Source organism: Euprymna scolopes, chromosome 45, assembly GCF_053919585.1.
Source record: "Euprymna scolopes isolate OS-2025 chromosome 45, ASM5391958v1, whole genome shotgun sequence".
Classification (NCBI taxonomy): domain Eukaryota; kingdom Metazoa; phylum Mollusca; class Cephalopoda; order Sepiida; family Sepiolidae; genus Euprymna; species Euprymna scolopes.
Window position 1 is genome coordinate 28,842,316 of NC_136526.1, and position 21,902 is coordinate 28,864,217.

Genomic DNA, 21,902 nt, shown 5'->3' on the forward strand with positions numbered 1-21,902 from the left:
GATTTAAATAGTGTTTGACATACGATTATCAACCCAGTCGAAAACAAAACGTGAGAAATTGTCAGGAAGAGACGTTTCAAATTGAAGAAAACTATTTCTTTTGGTTATTCAATAATAGCTTAAAGTAATGACAACAGTTTACATGGACGACACATCTCAGCCACATAAGGAAATGTTGTTGCGATGCTATAAAGAAAAATAAAACACAAGACAAGGAAATGGGTGTTGTATTTGACACATGAGTTACCAATTATTCAAACACGTTTTTAGTCACAAATATAAAAAGAAACCGTAATATTTGCAATATGTTATTAACACAAACAAAACAAAGTTTTGAAAGCAAATTATCTATTTATGAAATCTAGTTGATAAGTTTTCTTTATAACCATTTAATCTAATCTGTTATTCTGTTAAATTATGCTTTGCTAAATTGTCTTGATTAGCACAAAATAAAACGTTGGCATATGCAATGTGCTCGAGCTATAAACATGTTCATTACAAAACTTTCTGATTTTGTTTGATTGGATATTTAAAAATGTTTGAACTCAATGCCAATAATTTGAAATCATCAAAGTGTTTGTTAAATAATTTGAATTCATTGCAGTGCTTGTTAACTAATTTGAAATTATCAAAGTGTTTAACATTTGAAATCATCAAAGTGTTTAATTTATAATCATCAAATTTTTATTAACTAATTTGAAAACATCAAAGAAAAAAAGGAAAGAAAATGTACATAATTCTGAAGACGAAGTCTTGTGTTGCAATAAATTAATTTCAAACGATAAATACTGTTTATCCACAGGACATTGCATCATATTTGTCATTCAAGCATATATAATACATATGTATTCATGTTAAACTTTAATCGATGCTTTTAACATGGAATCTACCAGCTTAAATTCATTCAGTTGTGTTTATTGTACAAGAACCATCTTGATTTATATGAAAATGAATAAAGGATAATGGGATTAATCATTCAACAATTGATATCAGGAGCTAAATCCTATTAAAGTGATTTCCAGTGTTAATTCATAGAGTAAAAGTACACATTAAATAAGGAGTGCAAAACTCAGAAATCTTCTAATATCTTTATTCATAAAAAATACAGATCAGGACTAAATATAAACAAAATTTAAAGCAAATTGGTTATCTACACTAAATACAGGAATGATAAAATTGTATTTGCAGAGTGGAATGATAAAATTCTTGCCATAGAAAAGAAGACGTGATTCTATTTCCATTTGATAAAACCGGTTTTTCTTTTTTTGTTGCAGACCATCTACTAGTTGGTGAGTTGTGTACAAATCACAAGAGCAAAAGTAGCCTTCTATCATTTCTAAAAGAAACACAATGTTTAATGAGCAAGATCGGAGATGCGCTGCTCTCTACCGATCCAAGTTATGACAACAGGACCATTGCCAACACCCTCAAAATGCATCATTAGATTGTCATTAATAACAAGGACATACTCAGCATGATGAAAACAAGGTTTATGGTTTTTGGTTTCACATCATGCTACTTCACCTGTTTGAAGTCAGCTTGAAAGTCAACATCAGAGTATCCGGATGCGCTGAAGAGTGGTGAGCCCCTGTTGCAATCAGATGGCCGACCCTGGGTGTGGCAGCAGGACTGAACACTGGTACACAACTTTGTACCCTCCTCTCACTGCCCTCTCCCTGCTGGACTACTTCGTTTGATCATATGTTGAGAACATCACCAACATGACCTCCCACAACACCAAATGCAGACTGATCGCTGTCATCTACAGAGTATTCACCAAGCTCCCGCTGGCACTTGTGGAAAAGGGATGCTCTCAGTTCTAGACTCATACTGAGGTGGTGATTGAGGCTAAAGGCGACTACACTGAATACATGTCAGCTCTACTACATAATCACGTAACCTGAATTGTTGTTTTTTTTTCAAATAAAGTTTTAATATAAAGCTGTAGTGTTGTTTTCTTTATCGTTCCATTCTGTATTTTATTTGATATTAGTGAAAATGATTTTTATAAATTTCATAGGAAAAGTGCATTTTAATTGTGTCATATATATTATAGTTCAAGATTGTTTTCATTTAAAAACAAACATATGAGCTCCCAAGAAAGATTTTCTCTGTAAATTCTGAATTTTAAAAGGATACAGTTTCTCTTGTCCGTGTTTGGATATGAAAGGTTAGAAAAGATTTTCTTAAAAATGATGTACCACAAAACTAATCAAAACTGAGATCTCTATTTTTACACAACTTTTTGCTTAGGTTGAAGATACAGTATCCTATGTGATGCTGGATATTTACCTACTATTTCACACTTCAACCAAGAAATACTTTTCAGATTTTATATCATTTTATTTGCGATTGTTCGTATTTCTATTGAACTTTGTCGCTTGGGTACATTTGCAATATTTCCTCTATGAAGAAATTTTTTTCTGAATACCTACTCACACACACCCACACACACATATACAGGGTGACTCCCAAAAAACGGGCCCCAACTCTAATTAGGCCCCGTTTCTTAGTGTTTTGTCTGAATGAAATGAAACTTTGGTCATAACTAGTTTATTATATTCAAAACACCACATCAAAACATAAGGGTCTTTGTCATTTTTTTCTCCGTTGACTGTAAAATGCTCAGAAAAACAATTAACTGTCCTCTGTTTTTTTTTGGGTCACCCTGTATATACACACATATATATATGTATATATATATGTGTGTGTATATATATATATATATGATTATGCTGTTCTGTGTATGTATGTATGTATGCTTGACTATCTGGTAATTTTGCACAAATAATTTGTCACATACTTTAAATGAATTTGGATTTCTGTATGACTTCTTATATGAATTATGGAATGTTGTCCTAAGTGAACAGAAATGGCTTTTGTTCAGTGTGAATGCAGAGATATTTTTTGGAAAATGATTTAACACAGCATTTCATATGAGTATTCAAATGATTTAACATTTAATATGTCTTTGCACCAGTGTGTATTTTTATATGAGTATTCAAAGATGACTTCTGTGCAAAAGAAGTTCCACATATCTCACAAGAATATGGCTTTTCTCCAGTGTGAGTTCGGATATGTTGATCTAAATTTCCTTTTTCCGAAAATGATCGACTGCATATTTCACAAGCATATGGCTTCTCTCCACTGTGAATTCTCATATGTGTATTCAAGGATGACTTTTGTGCAAAGGAAGTTTCACACAACTCACAAGGATATGGCTTCTCTCCAGTATGCGTTCGAATATGTTGATCTAAATTGCCTTTATGTAAAAACGATCGACTACAAATTTCACAAGAATATGGCTTCTCTTCATTGTGTATTTTCGTATGTGTATTTAACGATGATTTCTGTTTGAAAGAGTTCCCACATATTTTACAATAAAATGGCTTCTCTCCAGTGTGAATTCGAATATGTTGATCTAAATTACCTTTATGTGAAAATGATTTGCTGCAAATTTCACAAGAATGTGGTTTCTCTCCAGTGTGTATTTTTATATGCGTATTTAATGATGATTTTTGTGTAAACGATTTACTACATATACTACAAGAATATGGCTTCGTTGCAGTATGAGTTGGGATATCTTGTTCTAAATACTTTTTCTCCAAAACTGATCCACTGGATATTTCGCAAGAATATGGCTTCTCTGCAATGTGTATCTTCATATGTGTATTCAGCGATGATTTCTGGGTAAAAGAATTGCCACACAACTCACAAGAATATGGCTTTTCTCCAGTATGAGTTCGGATGTGTTGATTTAAATTCCTTTTTTGATGAAATGATTTACTGCATATTTCACAAATGTGGGGCTTTTCCTGACTGTGCATTTTCATATGTCTAGTCAAAGATGAATTCTGAGTAAAGGATTCCTCACACACCGTACAAGAATAAAGATTATTTCCATTGTGGCGTTCAATATGTTGCTTCAAACTTCTTTTCTCCCAAAATGATCTACTGCATATTTCACAAGCATATGGTTTCTCTGATGTGTGCCGTTTCATGTGTGTATTTAACGAGGATTTCTGAGTAAAAGAGCTTCCACATACTTTACAAGAATATGGTTTCTCTCCAGTATGCGTTCGGATATGCTGATTTAAATTTCTTTTCTCTGCAAATGATCGACTGCATATTTCACAAGCATAGCACTTCTCTCCAGTGTGTATTTTCATGTGTGTATTCAAGGTTGACTTCTGTGCAAATGCATTGCCACAAATCTTACAAGAATATGGTTTCTCCCCAGTATGAGTTCGAATATGTTGATCTAAATTGCCTTTCTCAAAAAATGATCGACTGCATATTTTACAAGCATATGACTTCCCGCCAGTGTGTATTTTCATGTGTGTATTTAACGATGATTTCTGGGTAAAATAATTCCCGCATATTCTACAAGAATACGGTTTATCACTGTGAAACTTCATTGTAAAAACGTTTCATATACTTCACAGGAACCTGACTTCTGCGTGTGTATTCAAATCTGTTTCTTTAAACTACCTTTCTTTAAAAATGCTTTTCCGTATCACAAAAAAAATGCATTTTCATCAATAATTAAGCCTGTATAATTCTTTAAATTTGATACTTAATTTTAATTTCAGCAGAAAACAGGTTCGCTTCTTTGAATAATCATGGTTCTAACAGTAACCATGTCTTTTTATTGTTATTTTTAAACAGTATGTATTGATTAATGTTCCAAACATTTCATGGTCAAATTATATATATATATATATATATATATATCAGAGTTTTATATATGTATTCAGTATGTTGTAAGGTGTACTACTGCTTTGTTTTTTGGAAGGTTTCTGAACATTTCAATCTTTAGTGTTTTTATTTTTTCTTATGTTAAACAGCAATATCCATGATTTAAATGTTGTATTCATCCAACTTGATTATCTGTAAAATCAAAAAAAAATATATATATATATATATATATGTCTTAAAAGCTTTTCAACTCTTAAAATTATATTAAAGAAAAACAAAAAAAGTTTCATTCCAAGTCGATTTTTTGGAAAAACATTTTGCTTGTAAGTAAATTAATCTCTTGGAGGCAGTGTATTAGTGTTTCTAGTATTAATATATTACAATGCATACTATGGTGTTGTTACCAAAGAATAATTTGAGAAATTTCAAAATAGTGAAAAGTCACGTTTTTATTTTCCTGTTTACTTTAAAATCGACATTGAAATGTTTAAAAAATATATTTTCCTCATATGATCATCTGCAAAACAAGAAAAAATTATGAGATTATAAATAATCGATTAAGGTTCGATTTTAGATGATATAAAAATGTATATATACTTTATGCGCAAATTTATTTAATTTATAAAAAATAACTGTGTTTCAGAATTTTAGGATAATTTGTCAAATCTTTTATTATTTTCTATTATTTTTCTCTTGAATATTATTTTCCCAATGTAAATATATTCACATCCTGAATCTTTATATCAAACTAAAGAATCTGTACAAAATTTAAATGAAACCTTTTATTTAATCGAGGTATATGAATTGGTACATAATGAATTTTTATGACATGTACAGCCACATAATGAATTTTTATGACATGTGCAGCCACATAATGAATTTTTATGACATGTACAGCCTCATAATGAATTTTTATGACATGTACAGCAACATAATGTATTTTTATGACATGTACAGCCACATAATAAATTTTTATGACATGTACAGCCACATAATGAATTTTTATGACATGTACAGCCACATAATGAATTTTTATGACATGTACAGCCACATAATGAATTTTTATGACATGTACAGCAACATAATGAATTTTTATGACATGTGCAGCCTCATAATGAATTTTTATGACATGTACAGCCACATAATGAATTTTTAAAACATGTACAGCCACATAATGAATTTTTATGACATGTACAGCCTCATAATGAATTTTTATGACATGTACAGCAACATAATGAATTTTTATGACATGTACAGCCACATAATGAATTTTTATGATATGTACAGCCACATAATGAATTTTTATGACATGTGCAGCCACAATGAATTTTTATGACATGTACAGCCTCATAATGAATTTTTATGACATGTACAGCCTCATAATGAATTTTTATGACATGTGCAGCCACATAATGAATTTTTATGATATGTACAGCCACATAATGAATTTTTATGACATGTGCAGCCACATAATGAATTTTTATGACATGTGCAGCCACATAATGAATTTTTATGACATGTACAGCCTCATAATGAATTTTTATGACATGTGCAGCCACATAATGAATTTTTATGACATGTGCAGCCACATAATGAATTTTTATGACATGTACAGCCACATAATGAATTTTTATGACATGTACAGCCACATAATGAATTTTTATGATATGTACAGCCACATAATGAATTTTTATGACATGTGCAGCCACATAATGAATTTTTATGACATGTGCAGCCACATAATGAATTTTTATGACATGTACAGCCTCATAATGAATTTTTATGACATGTGCAGCCACATAATGAATTTTTATGACATGTGCAGCCACATAATGAATTTTTATGACATGTACAGCCACATAATGAATTTTTAAAACATGTGCAGCCACATAATGAATTTTTAAAACATGTGCAGCCACATAATGAATTTTTATGACATGTACAGCCACATAATGAATTTTTATGACATGTACAGCCACATAATGAATTTTTATGACATGTACAGCCACATAATGAATTTTTATGACATGTGCAGCCATATAATGAATTTTTATAACATGTACAGCCATATAATGAATTTTTATAACATGTACAACCACATAATGAATTTTTATGACATGTACAACCACATAATAAATTTTTATGACATGTACAGCCACATAATGAAGCTATGCTCCATATCACAGATTCTAAAATACTAAAGAATTGTAATGAAATCATCAACGTCTGTAACTCTATGAGATTTAATATAGTATTGCTGTGTTATATCAATTTTCCCAATTTCAATAGATTCAGTGAAATTACACGAAAAGAAATATAAATAGTCCTCAATCTGTCAATTTGTGTTTGGTAGAAATTTGGAGAAAAACAAAACGTTTGTTACCAATATAAATAGGATAGACAATATATACAACTGGAAGGATCATGAAATACATAATCCAAATTAAAAATGTGTTGCACAGAAGCAATTTTTGCACATATACTAGAAACTAAAGAAACGTTTGCTAAAGAGAAGAACTGTATATCGGACAACAGACAGTTTTGCATGTTTTCTAAAAACATAACAACAAAGTTTTGAAGTAAACATCCAACTATTCATGAAAATAGCCCCTAAGCAAGTCTTCTGCAGAAAGTGGCTCCTTAGGTGAAGGAAAATTATATCATTTATCTGTCATGAATGGTTGTGGTGTATTGAGTACTCATTACGTTATCATCTAATCACCACATTTAATCACCACATCATCTCATCACCTCATCATCTCATCTTATCACCTGATAATCACATCTCATGACCTCACATCATCTCATGACCTCATCATCCCATCACCTGATCATCTCATTTTATCACCTCATTAGCTAATCTCATCACCTCATCATTTCCTCACCTAATCTCATCACATCACCTCATCACCTTATCTCATCATTTCACCTTATCACCTCATCTCATTGCCTCATCTCATCACCTCATCCCATCATATCATCTCTTCACATCATCTCCATCTCATCACCTCATCATTTCCTCACCTAATCTCATCGCATCACCTCATCACCTTATCTCATCATTTCACCTTATCACCTCATCTCATTGCCTCATCTCATCACCTCATCCCATCATATCATCTCATCACCTCATCTCTTCACATCATCTTATCATCTCCACCTCACCATCTCATCACCTCATAATCTCATCACCTTATCATCTCATTACCTCATCTAGCAGATTCACTTCAGAAAACATTGTATATGCCTTTCCCAATATGTGTCACAAATTACATGAAAAGTTGATTTACTAATTGTGAGGGGAAATCTTATAATAGTAAGTAGCAAAGTTACACAAGACATCTCATAGCCTTTGAAGACTCACACTTCTCTATAAAGGAAATAAGTTCAAAGTAAAAACTTTATGCTATCAACACTAATCTGAGCCTTCAGGGTGTTGATAGCACAATTCCTTTGAATGTAAGCATTACTTGTCTTTGTCACGAGATATCTGTTGAGGAATTTCATTTGGATGAAATTCTAAGTGGACAATGGTCTCAAATATGTCAAGAACGCATGAAGGCTTTTGAGAAAGATCTGTAATAAATTTGTATTTTCTGTAAATAGTCTCCCACTCGCCATTTAACAGTTTAACAAATAAATTACTTTTGACATTTGAGTTCAATTTAAAAGCTCACTTCTAGATTAATATTCTTAACACATGATCATGAATTAAAAGAGTGAAAACTTAAAATAGGTATCCCAAACCAAAAATTTAGTTTTCATTATAGGGTCATTCCATTATGAAAAAATTTAGTTTTCATTATAGGTTCACCAGGCCATTACACCCACCAACTCCGAATTACTTGAAATTTGGCACAAATATTCCTTTTTATGAGTTAGGAAAATTTGCCAAATTATTTGGTCCTAAACCTTACCGTTCGGATTTTAGGGGGGTGTAAAATTTGCATATTTTGCTTCCAAATTTATGCCATGAAACGTCAAAGAATTTCAGTGTTTTATAAAATAAGAAAAAAAATACTTCCACTTATACAATATTTTTGAAATTTGGTAGGAAGGGCATTTAGGGACTGTAGAATCCGAATATCTAATTATTTTAACCCCATACCTGGTAGAAAATAAAATTTTGCTCTCCCAAAAGCATGTCCCCCAAATCATCAATTTTTTACCTATGTAGCTTATGGTCAGTCTAGAGAAAATATGTCCTCCTCAATTTTCATAATATTTTTTTGATAGCATCTACTATGACTGCTTAAGTTCTCAAAATAATTTTGTGAGGGTTTCTAGCCTACTTTAGGAGATATGGCCCTGCCAATTTTATAGGTTTTTTTTTCCTATGTATGTTAGTAATTCAGTGAAAGATTGATAAAGACAATCATGCTCCAAAACTCCTCAAATGTTCATATTGTGTTAAGTAATTTCTTAAACTATTCAATAAGATAATCTTTGTTAATTTAAAAAGAAAATAATTTAAATATAGTTTGCACATATTGCATTTTGTATGGTATGGATAGATTGTCTTTAACAAGTGATAAACATTGACTCATGCAATAGGATTAACACTTTATAGAGTTTTTGTTGATGGCATAAAACATTTTTTGTTTGTTTTTTACAGTTAATTTTATTAAACTAAAACTTTTTTTTTCATTTAGAAGAAAGTGATAATAAAATGTATTTTTCATTAGTTTAAAACACTAAGATTAAGTTACACTGAACAATACATTTTTTGTAGACTATGGGTTAAACATAAGATATCTGATAGGTAAGAATTGTAATAAATTTAGAATTTGGCCAACCGTGAACTGAATGACCCTCCTTTGACCCAGACTGGAACTTGTCTGTGGCACCTAAAATATTTATTAGTCATTTTTCTTACAGTATCCAAAGAGAAAGGTGACATTTTCCTACTTGGATTTTTTACAAGCACACAGAATGAAGTATTTTTTTTTTTTTTAGATAAAGATGAATTATTCTATTTGTACTGAGCTAACAGTTGAAACAAGTACTAATTTATTCCATGATAAACAGGTTGGATTAATTTCAGTGGATCATTTGGACGCAATGGATGTAAAGCTTATTGCCTATAGGACAGGACTTGATGAGGATAAAATACAGACTATCTGTGACCATCACAAGCAGACCTTGTTAACTAAGTATGAGTGGCTTGAAAAGAGTTGGTGCAATCCATTTAAAAATCATAAGAAGCAAATTAAAGGCAGTTTGAAAGCAATTTCTTTGAAGTTGGCAGATAAAGCAAAAGCTAAGTTGTTACTTATTCCAGGCAAGAAACTTTGTGCTAAGTTGTCGAATACGAATCAGCAAACTTCTTGATGATGAAAAACAAAGTCATGTATCGGATTAGGAAATGCAAGAGTTTGATGCAAGTACTTCAATAGAAACAGAAGACAAATATCAATGAATGTTTCTCTGCTATTGGAATTTCTCCAATGAAAACAAAAGGGCTTCATGACTCTGGAAAGGCTCGTTTAGATAAGAGAAAACTTTGTTCTGCAATCAGTAGGTCATTAAACATTGACTCTGAGCTGTTATGTGATGAACCTTTAAAATTAAAAAAGATGAGATTTTAGATAAAGTTAGGTGTTTTGATAAAATGATAGAGGTTCTTACAGCAAAAGTGAAGTCTGTGGAATCCACTAAAATGAAAATAGAGATCTTGACACTTGCCCCTACCAATTGATCACACAAAAATTCATGAATGTATTTGGTGTTTCAGAACACATTGTACGCAAGGCTTGCAAATTGTGTTTGGAAAATGGTATTTTAGCTGTGCAAGAACAAAAAGAGGCAAGTCTTTGTCTGTTGATATTGATACTACAACACCAAATGGTAGAGTTTATCATTTGTCCAAAGTGGATAAATTATCTGTGCAAAGAATTGTATACAAAACAAATTAATCTATGTACACAACAAAATTTGGTGCACAGCATAGTTTAAAATTTGTATATTGTCATCACTTTCTTCTAAACAAAAAAAATTTAGATTAATGAGAATAACTTTTTGAAAACTTGTAAAAAATATAAAAATATAATTTTTAAAGTGATGTAATTGAAAATATTTCTTTATGAATAAAAAAATATATAAATATTTAGTGACAATTACAAATATTCTAAGTTTTAAAAATTCACATGCAAAACAAAAAGAAATCGAATTTTTTTGTTTCGTGAAAATTATGAAATTAATTTTTTTTTTAAATTCAATCAGAAATAATTTCTTTTAAATTAATGTTTAATGCCATTTATGTTTAAATTAATGTTTAATGCCATTTATGTTTAAATTAATGTTTAATGCCATTTATGTTTAAATTAATGTTTAATGCCATCTACAAAAACTCTAAATGCTGATCCTAATGCATGAGTCAATGCTTATCACTTGTTAAAGACAATCTATCCGTATCATACAAAATGCAATATCTGCTAACTATATTTAAATTATTTTCTTAACAAAGACTATCTTATTGAATAGTTTAAGAAATTACTTAGCACAATATGAACATTTGAGGAGTTTGGGAGTATTAGGATGATTGTCTTTATCAATCTTTCACTGAATTACCGTGCGTACATAGAAAAAAGATAAACTTTGCAGGGCCATATCTTCTAAAGTAGGCTAGAAACCCTCACAAATTTTTTTTTGAGAACTTAAACAACCATAGTAGATGCTATCAAAAAAATATTATGAAAATTGAAGAGAAAGTTTTTTTTTCTCATTTTATAAAACCCTGAAATTCTGTGACGTTTCATGGCATAAATTTGGAAGCAAAATATGCAAATTTTACACCCCCCTAAAATCCGAACGGTAAGGTTTAGGACCAAATAATTTGGCAAATTTTCCCAACTCATGAAGGGGAATATTTGTGCCAAATTTCAACTAATTCGGTGTCGGTGGGTGCAGACTTGAACTTTTTGCTGGTGTTTTGACATGGAATGACCCTATATCTAAAAAAAATTAATGTGGTCAGATAGATTTTCATAAACCATAAACAAAAGTACCAAATTTATTTTGGTAGCGCAATTAGCTATCAAGTTATGATCGTTCAAAGTTTGTCGGAAAGTTGAAAATTTGCTATCATGGTCCAGAAGCCAAATTTCACAGTACATAACTAAAAATGAAAGCCTTATAAATGTAATGTCATCTTGTCTTAAATGAAAATTAATACTAATGAAAGCAATAATTATTAGATGAAAGCAATAATTATTAGATGAAACCAACCTAAACACTAGGCAAAATTCCACTACCAACAGGAAAAATGTGCAAAATATGACACGGAAATGCAACTTTGACTGTTCATATCAATTTCATTTCAATAGCTAATGCATTGAATCTTCTTAGTAGCATTACAAGTCGATTTTTTATTTTTAGATAATTGTTATTTTATCAACTTGCATGAAAAGAGCTATGTAAAAGATGCTTAAAACCGTTTGAATTATGCAAATACTATCAGTAGTTTAAAAGTTATGAGAATTTTAAGTGCCAAAATTTATGCTTTTCCCTGGACATTTTTCTGTAGAAAAAGTGGGCTAAATTACGGACCTCAACATTTCAAGAAATTCGGTAATTTCGCCACCATTTATTTATTTTTCAAGCTATTCTAATGAAATTTGGCAGTCTTATGTAAAATTGTGTGCTCTTTCTGATTATGCAGTCAAATCTAATGTATCTCTTTACCATAAGCCATGAATTATAAATTCAGATGTACAAATTTCAATTTGTTTAAAACTAGCGCATGGTATCATACAGTGGGTGTCTATTTATGAATAAAACTAAGTATTATAGTGGTATTTAAATATAACATTTTCCTGCCTACTCACCAAAGGAGAGCTTAATCCTGGGTGTAGCCATTGGATGCCTAAAGAGCATTCATGACCGGTATTTACTACTCCCTTCAAAGAAAAAAAATGGAGTAGATATGAATTAATCTCAGAAATATATTAAAGAAAAATTTTCATATGGATTTTGGATTTCTGTAAAAGATGGAAATTCCCATAGTCGACCAGAATTTATGCATTTTGGGACCAGTCCAATTATTAATTTTGTTAATCCTCTCTATCTGGCACAAAATATACCCCTATTTTCTGCGATGCAACCCTAAATCGTACTTTACATGAATCCTCGATGTAACTTTCACGGTGCCAGGATACCAGGAATCCTGATAAGCAAAATCTATATAATTCACCAGTCGATGGTATTTTTTGTCATTTCTATTCTGTTGTTTTACTGAAAATTCAATTATGTAAACAAAGAAATAAAACGGTAATTTTTTAAAACTTGTTTCTACCTTAACATTTAAAATTACTTCAATAGGTGTTAAGGTATGCTGAAAACGAATATCGCATTTAAATTTCTGCAAATAAATAAGGATATTAAGCAATGTTATTTCTTATGTTATCGCTGGTGGCCATCTTGATATGCGCAAGTGCAACCCCGAGAAACTATGCACAAACGCACATACCAAGATGGTCACCAGCAACAACGTAAGAAATGACATTGCTTAATATCCGGAAAGCTACTTATTTGCGGAAAATTTAAATGTGATATTCGTTTTCAGTATACTCGAAAACCTATAAAGGTAGTCATTTTAAAGAAAAATGTTAAGGTGGAAACAAGGTAAAAATTTACAAAATGCATCACAATGAAATTCTTTATCGAACCGCCTAATTGTTCATATTATTATTATTATTATTTAGATATCCTCAGTTAAAAAAAAAACGGGTTTGTTTTACAGATTCCAAAAAATAGTCTTGACAATGAATTAAAAATAAATACAATTTTCACAATATCTTTTTTATTTAATTATTAAGTAAAAGTACAGAATAGTTAACAAAAAACACCCTTCCTTCCCCATGTTAAGAATGGGTTTCTAAATAATAACGTTATTTTAGCATGGTAGCATGTGAACAAATACCTTTTATTTGTTATGCTTTTTTTTTTTGACCACTAAAAAACTCAATTCTACCTTAAGTACAAATAAGTAGTTAAACGCATGTAATTAGTACATTTTTTTGTTTTTTAACGCTTTTAGTGCCCGTGTACTGAAAGCGTTAAAAACAACAAAATAGTATTGTTTGGAAATCAAATTTGAAAAACTTGAAAATAATTTTTTTAAATTGACGAACTCAGAATAAAAAATGACTAGTCTAGTAAGACGAAAGCAGAAACAGTTTTCTATTTTTAAGAAAATGCTTTAGTCAGCTCAGCACATGACGCGCTTAGCGACCGTTTTTCCGTAAGCGAATTTGATTTCTATAAAAGATAACATTTGAAATAAAATTCTGCGCAATTAATAATTATCGAATATTTACATATTATACATGAAAATAATTCTGAAACTATTATTTATATGAAAATGGATGATATATGCAGATTTATCTCATCAATTTTGAAATATTCTTCGTCAACTTTGCTCGGTCATAACTTTGCTTCCTATCGTCGTAAAAATCAAACATCAAACATCAGTAGAGATGGACTTCTTTGTTTATATAGCCTGTAAAATGTCAGCCATATCCAATCAAATTTAACCCCACGTATGTGTCTCCAAACGTAACGTATAAAATGAACAAATTGAAAAAAAGTGTTTCCCTTTTTGTGTCGTCATTTTTTTACCAATTTTTCATTTTTAACTTGAAGCATAAAAACATTGAAGGCATAAAAGAAAAATAAATTAACATCATTGGAATGCTTATTTTATTCTCTTTCCATCAATGTAATTCTTTTAAAAACTGACCAACAAATAAAAAAGATATGACTTGTTGAAGCACATTAGGTATGTAATATTGCTGATGTCCACGAAAATACAGCATACGCTTGTAATGCTATTCTTAGTATGATTCATAACACATTAGAGATCAAGATAATTTTTTCTTTTAATTATAAATTGATAAAACCACTCAATTGTGAACATGTAAAAGCAGTCGAACAGACAATTTCGTAAAAAGGGCAAAAAAGTGTTAAAAAATGAGTCAAAAGTATACGTTACTGAAATTGCTGTAAAAATGTAACCATTGGAGGTAGAAGCTTAAAACTTTGCAACTTTACTAATTTTTTGTGAGAAACTAAAAAAAAAATGCTGGCCTTGTTTCTAATAACAAAAAGTTTTGCCGCAGAAATATTTTTGCTTTGGGGAATTTAAACTCACCAAAAAAGGGCCGACAACAATAAGATTTAGAAATTTGTTATACAAAAAGTCACAAGTAATTTTTTTTCAAGCATTGAAAAACTTTCAACTTAAAAGACAATGAAACAAGTAAGATATTTTATAGGCACTTACTACAATTCCTTTCCTTATTGATTTTCACTCAGAATTCTTTCATAAACTTCTGCTATGGTAGATATCAAGAACACTCCAAATCCCACCATCACTTGAAACTGGCATTACCTCAAAACCCCATCCATAAACAAATGCTGACTCTACCTGTGCAATGTCATCTAACAAAGACGATCGAAAAAAAAATTTCTACTTTTCGTTTCCGATAAAAATTTCATTACAGTGCTGGATGCAGATATAACCTCAATGACTTGGCCAATGTAAAAGTTGGTGTCATAGTAGACAGCAACCCATTGTCCTTGATGCTCATAACTGAAGATATCCTGAGATGGTTCTTCATCACAACTGCAGGAGTTATCTGAATGTTCAGCAGATTCACTAAGGGATTTTTTTGTTGCTTTGGAGGTGGAAATGAATTAACGGGATTTCTTCTCAAGTAGTCAGAGAAAGCAGCTTCCAGTTGAACTTTATTTCCACTGGTGTTGATTTTGACACCTAAGACAACCTTGAGATATCTCAGTTCAAGTCTTTCAAAAACACCTGATAGAACATATAGGTCTCACGGGTACTTCTACAGTTTGTTGCCAAAAATGCAGATGCCAATTTTTCATGTACCTGTCATTAAAATCCGAGGGAGAAATCAGTATTTTAAACTATGACCGAAGCATGAAATAAATAAAAAAATTAAAGTAGATAATGATTTTTCAGTTTCATTTAAATTAATTTTTTATTGACCCGTTAAAGTTGCTTTAATTAAAAAAAATGTTTCATTAAAATTATTTGTTCGGAAAAAAATGACACTATTTTATAGAAATCCAATGTTGCTTTCATTACAAATTTGTTTTATTAAAATTATATTTTCTTATGCAAACTTTTCAATAAATGTGTTTACAATTATATTTTGATCAATTTTTATACAGTAAATGTTTTGGTTCTCAAATGGTGCTCGCCCAGTTTAGACAATTATGAATATGTCATTTTCTGTTTTTAATAATAACAATATATATACGTTTCATGAAAAAACATTCCCGTTTTCATTAATTAAATCGAAACATTTTCAATTAAAATATGGATATATGTTTTCTTTCACTTTCTTTATTTACTTTTTTTTTCATAGTTCTTTCCGGAAGTAATTAATATCTAGTTTAACTTTTTTGTTATTTATTTCTAACTTCGGTCATAGTTTAAAATACTGATTTGTCCCTCGGATTTTAATGACAGGTGTGCGAAAAAAAATGGCCTCTCCATTTTTGGCGATAAACTGTAGAAGTGCCGTCTCAGGAATTATTAAATAAACAAACATTTCTTTTATGGACGCACTAAAGATCTTTTTTTAAACAATAACTTTCTATAACTTAAATAAACAAAAATAAACTCATCTTAGAATTTTGATATATCCATAGTGAAACAGGTTGTTTGTTTACATTTTCACTAGGTCGTGTGGCTCGTTCATGCTGACAGTTAAAAATGATACTTCTTACTTCAGTCACTTGAGATTAAGTTGTAAATCTCGATGTGTAGGTACAGTCACTTTTATTAGCGGCCTTCCTTGATTTTGGAGCATAGTAATATGACACCAACAGATTATTAAAGACATTTCTCTACAAAACAGTGAGCTTTTTGGAATTTTTTCAACTGAATTTCTTTCATATTTCTTTCATATTTCTTTCATATTTCTTTCACGGAAGTTTTCAAGTTGGATTTTTTTGTAAAAACCCACTTAAACCCCGATTTTAATCTCACCATATTGATAAGTGACCTTTTTTCTTTAAAATGGTACTATTTTTTATACCTAGAGACTGACAATATCGCACACACCAAATTTGAAAAACACCAACATTTTTTTTGTGTAAAAAATAAAGCTGCGTTCACCAAAATTAGTGACATAACTTGAAGTAGCCTTGAAAAAAACTATTAAAGACACAAGAAAAAGAATTATATATCTGTAAAGCAAAAAGATTAAATTTTATTTAAATGAAAACTTCATCAAAATAACCCAAAAAATAAACGAGATATCGCAAGTTGAAGTTGAGGGAAATTTAACTTTATTTACCAGTTTTCGAATCCTAAACTGGGCTAGTTTGGGATATCTACTTAAAATGACATTTATTTAGGAAATTTGTGAGAAATTTGAGTCAATAATTATCATAACATTTATTTCTAAGTAAAAAAATAAATAACTTAACTTTCAAAATCCAATTAAAAATAATAATTTAAAAAAAGATAAACAGCTTGTATACAGTCAAAATGGTGTTATCTTCCTTGTCCACTACTCCCCCTTTGAATGGACAGCAACTTCCCAATTTCATAGTAATCATACTAATAATAACCAGTCAATATAAAGTTTTGTTGCATATACACATGTCCAGTTATTTATTTTCATGCTTCGCAAGTCAATACTATGAAAAATAGAAAATGGTGTCAGAAGAAACTCAGGTAGCCATTGAAAAAAAATCATGGAATTTTTACCATATCCAAGGGAATTTAACTTCAATACAGACAAGTTAACACATGAATGGGAATGATGGAGAAATCAGTTCCAAATATTTCTTCTAGCTCCAGAGTCTGACAGAAAACCTGAAAAAAGTTGAAAATTTAATCTTGTTGACCTGTATTGGTGAAAAAGTCGGAGTCATCCCCTTTTCCCACTACTCCTCTTTTGAATGGACCACAACCCCCACTTCCATACTAACCTTACTAAATCAGTCAATAAAAGTTTTTGTTCTATACACACATGTCCAAGTGATTTATTCTTGTGCCATTAATAGTGTGTATACCCTTCCCAAGTGAATATTATAAAGAATACAAAACAGCTAAGTTAAAATTTTAAAAAATAGAAAAATAAACTTCAAGTAAAAAATCATCAGATAGGTAGAGGTAGCTTTCTATTAACTTAAATCATCTTGGACTGTTTGAATAGTTGATTCACATTCTTTTTACTAATATTGCGGGCACTATTTTTGTGTATTTTTATTTTTCAACTTGTCTGACAATAAAAAATTCTCTTTTGTTACGAATTAAAAAATGACTTTGCTGACACTTTCAAATTAGAGTTGAATTTGGAAACATTTAAGCCATCAAATAGAAAATAAAATTCTTATTAAAACATTGACACTTTTTGAAGACATTTCATAATTTCATAAATAAAAAAATCTTATTAATGTAACATTTTTTTTCAACGGCTTACCACAAAGTAAAAATACCAGGTTGAGAAACTGGCGTGGTCTATCCTTCTCTTTCGAGGGTAGATGGGACTCTCTTAAGCTGTGGTAGGCACCCCATCTAGTGATGGCATCATGATAAAAAATACCCTTGTCGAAGCATCAAGTATTCAGCAACTGACAAGATTTGAATTACACTACAAACTCGTGTAGCGAGTTCAATCTTCACTATGGCTGCGCTGGATGGATGAAAAAAAAGAATCACTTTCCTACATTTCATCGGAATATCAAATAGAAAGTCATTTCTGAATTCTTAATTTTTGACAAGTCATCATGTATTAGATTAAAATAATATTTTATTTACAAAAGATTAAAATAATATTTTATTTACAAAATTTGTTAGAAATTCAGTTTAATCATTGAATTATTAAACAGTTTCGTAAAATTTATATTTAACAATCAAAATCTGACTAAAAAATAATGTGTTAAAATGATGAAAAACTTAATAAAAAGTGAAACAAAAAAGAAAAACAAAATAAAGTAAAACAAATCCCGGCCAACACCAGATAGATATTAGCTTTGGTTTAAATTAAATGGATATTACTCTTTTGTTAAAACTGCAAAAGTATTTATCTAAGCTAGTAGAGACGCCCGGCATAGCCCAGTTGTAAAGTATGCTTAAATATGATATTTTAATTCTTGCAAATTTCGTATTATAGAGTTAATGTTCTATCGATTTTTATATATTGTAAAGTTGCGATTTAAAAGTTTAAAAAACTATATCCATATGACTTAGGTGCATCAGCTTGAATCAAAACTTATGAAAAACAAGAATATATATATATATATATATATAACTTGAGTTCATTCAACTATAATTGAAACCGAAACCAAAATTTATGAAGAATTCTTGATAAAATTATTTATCACAAGAAATAGAAGTCCATAACAATTAAACCACAGTCACTCAGATGTAAGGGTAACACACAAAATAAATAACACACATGCTATCCTATTAATACATAGATATCAGCATTCTGGAATATAGGTGACCCTAGATCCAGCCGTACAAGTGTCAGGTGAAAAACCTAAAGTAGAAGAAATAATGGTCCGGTTATCAAATTGGACGATCGGTTTTAGTGTAAATTGACATGAAAGAAAATGTGAAACTATTATTATAAAAATACTTCATTAAATATTTATTAATCTCTTTATGTTTATAAAAAAAAATTGAATACAATGTTTTTTATTGTTTATTTTTTTAAATCAAAATACAGTGCTTTTCGATGGTTTAGATCTGTTTAAGTATTATAAAATATATAATATACTTGGGAAGGGTATACACTAGGCACCGCCAAAAATGGCCGAAAAATCAAGTTGTTGTTGTTTTTTAAAACGAAATTACATTTATGAAAATCCATTATTTCTGAGTAAAATTTTTATTTCCAGAAAGATAAAACCCTGAATTTTATCATATAGAAAGCAGAATAATGTAAAACTTTTCTACTATTTTTAATTAAATTTTAAATGTTAAATTTTCCCCAAAAGTTAACAACTGGCGTTTTTGTGTTTTTTTTTTGTTTTTTTTGCACAAAAAAACGTATATAAATAGTTAAAAAAAAGGGTTTTTTTTTTTAAAGAATTCATTTTTTATTTCTTGTCTAACTAAGATTTAGGGTGATTTTCTATGAGAATATGCAAAAATATTATAATATAAGTACCTGGATTTCAAATAATTCCACTTATTCATATAGACAACCAGTTACTTCAAGTCGATTTGATTACTCTGTTTACAAACTTTAGATTTGTTCTTGATAAAAAGCAAACTATGGAAGACCAAACAGGCCAAAAAAACTTATTTTTCAGTGACGAAAATTTCAATGTATTATTAACGCTGAGGCTGGCCAGTACCAGATGGGTGACCATTTGTATGAGTTTGGTTTTTAATGTGTATGCGTGTGGGGGACAGGCTCTCCAAAATGGGGAGGGGGGCAATTTAAAGCAGAATAAAAAAAAATTATTTCAGCGCGTTTGGTCCACCGTAGTCGAAAAGCGGCAAACGTTTCCAAACTTGATCGAAAAAATAATGATATTTTTAACACAAAGGGCACAATATTTATCAAAATTTTTTTTGTATCGATTCTTCAAAGCATGCCCTGTTTAATAATGGTCATGCATTATTCGGCTTGCTAAAAAGAAATTGTTAATTTATTTATCAAAGATTTTAAAATGGCTTTTTTCGGATAAATATTATACACACTTTTTTGTTGTTTTGCTTAACTTAAATTAATTATTTTACTTAACATATTCACCGAATTTCACACTTCAAAACTCAAAAGCGGGATAATTAAACACAATCGAAGTTCTGATATTCAGACATCAAAATAAGGTATGCAAAAAAGTTTTTTTTTGTTTTTTTTAATCTATAATCCTGTCCCTTACAACAACATAATATGTTTTGTTCAGTTTCAGATGATTATTTTAAGCATATTTGGAACCCCCTCAAAACAAGGGGGGGGGGGGTAAGCAAAAAAATATATATATATAAATATTGTTTATGGAAAATAAGTACACTGTCATTCTTCTCTTAATAATCGCTGAAATTTTCGTATTGATTGGATAATTACCTGATTTTTGGTAGATTTTTAAAAAGACGGTCCGTCAAAAAGTACTTACCTGCCCCCCCCCCCAGTTTTGGCGGTGCCTGCCTAGTATATACACTATATAATATATTACTTGGAAAATGGAGCACAATGATTTTTTTATTATCATTTTTTGTTGTTGATAAATACAATACAACGTTTTCTAGTGATCTGCATCTATTACGTTGTTTGTATTAATGTTTTGCTTTGCTTTTTTAAATACAGTGTTTTCCAATGGGTTGAATCTGCTTTTTTCGTATTATAAAACTATATTACTTTATTAAATATTTGCTTTCTTTATAATTTTAGAAAACAGAATACAATGTTTTTTTGGGGGGGGGGTACTTTTTTGTAAAATAATAATTTTAAAAGAAAAAATACAAACTTAAACAAATTCAATACACGCGGATATGGCATGTAAAATATTGCCGAAGTAAAACATAGCTGTTGGTAAATTTAAACAAAAACATGAAAACGGAACAATTTAACATTAGTAAGCGATTTTCAACTAACACCGTTAGGTCGCCCATTCTTCCGTAACGTCAAAATGTCGTAGTAAAAAAAAAAAAAAAAAAAAAGACATGGACGGACACACACACACATACATATATAATGTGTGTGTATTTAATAAAAACTAACAAATAAATCTCACATAATAAATTACATTATTTTCATCTCATAAACAATGTAGACATTATTTTGCAAAAATTAGTTTATTAAAAATATTTATTCATTGCATGGGGGGGGGGTATAAACAGTAAGGATTAAAGGGGAAGACTCACGCTTGATGGAACGGTTTTTATATTTTTTTACAAAGAAAACAGAGGACAATGAAATTGAAGCAATTAATACTTACTCGTCTTCAAATCTTGGCACGCATATGTGGAATGTTTGAAAGAAAGGATAACATAATTAGACTTGCAAATTTCAAATGAAAACCTTATGAAAATGACGTCTTCGTCTAATGAATTAACGTTTAATCTTTAAAATGTTTCTCAATAAAATTAAAGTATGAATTATCTCCCCTGTTTTTCGCTCATCTCTTGTTATTTTTTTGTTAACATCACGTTTAATAGGTTTTTTTTTATGCTACAAATCACCATTTAATGCCTCGAAAAAAAT

At 30.1% G+C, this 21,902-nt stretch overlaps 1 protein-coding gene across 1 annotated transcript; it reads right to left on the reverse strand.

Annotated features, from left to right (window-relative positions):
* Window positions 1-1,076: 1,076 nt before the first annotated feature.
* On the reverse strand, window positions 1,077-21,783 carry LOC145269317 (uncharacterized). The gene is made up of 2 exons (XM_080125015.1): window positions 21,637-21,783; window positions 1,077-4,890 (listed from the first exon to the last, which is right to left on the reverse strand). Exon 2 carries the CDS (start codon window positions 4,416-4,418, stop codon window positions 2,961-2,963), a length of 1,458 nt encoding a protein of 485 aa, XP_079981141.1. The 5' UTR covers window positions 4,419-4,890; window positions 21,637-21,783; the 3' UTR covers window positions 1,077-2,960.
* Window positions 21,784-21,902: the final 119 nt, after the last annotated feature.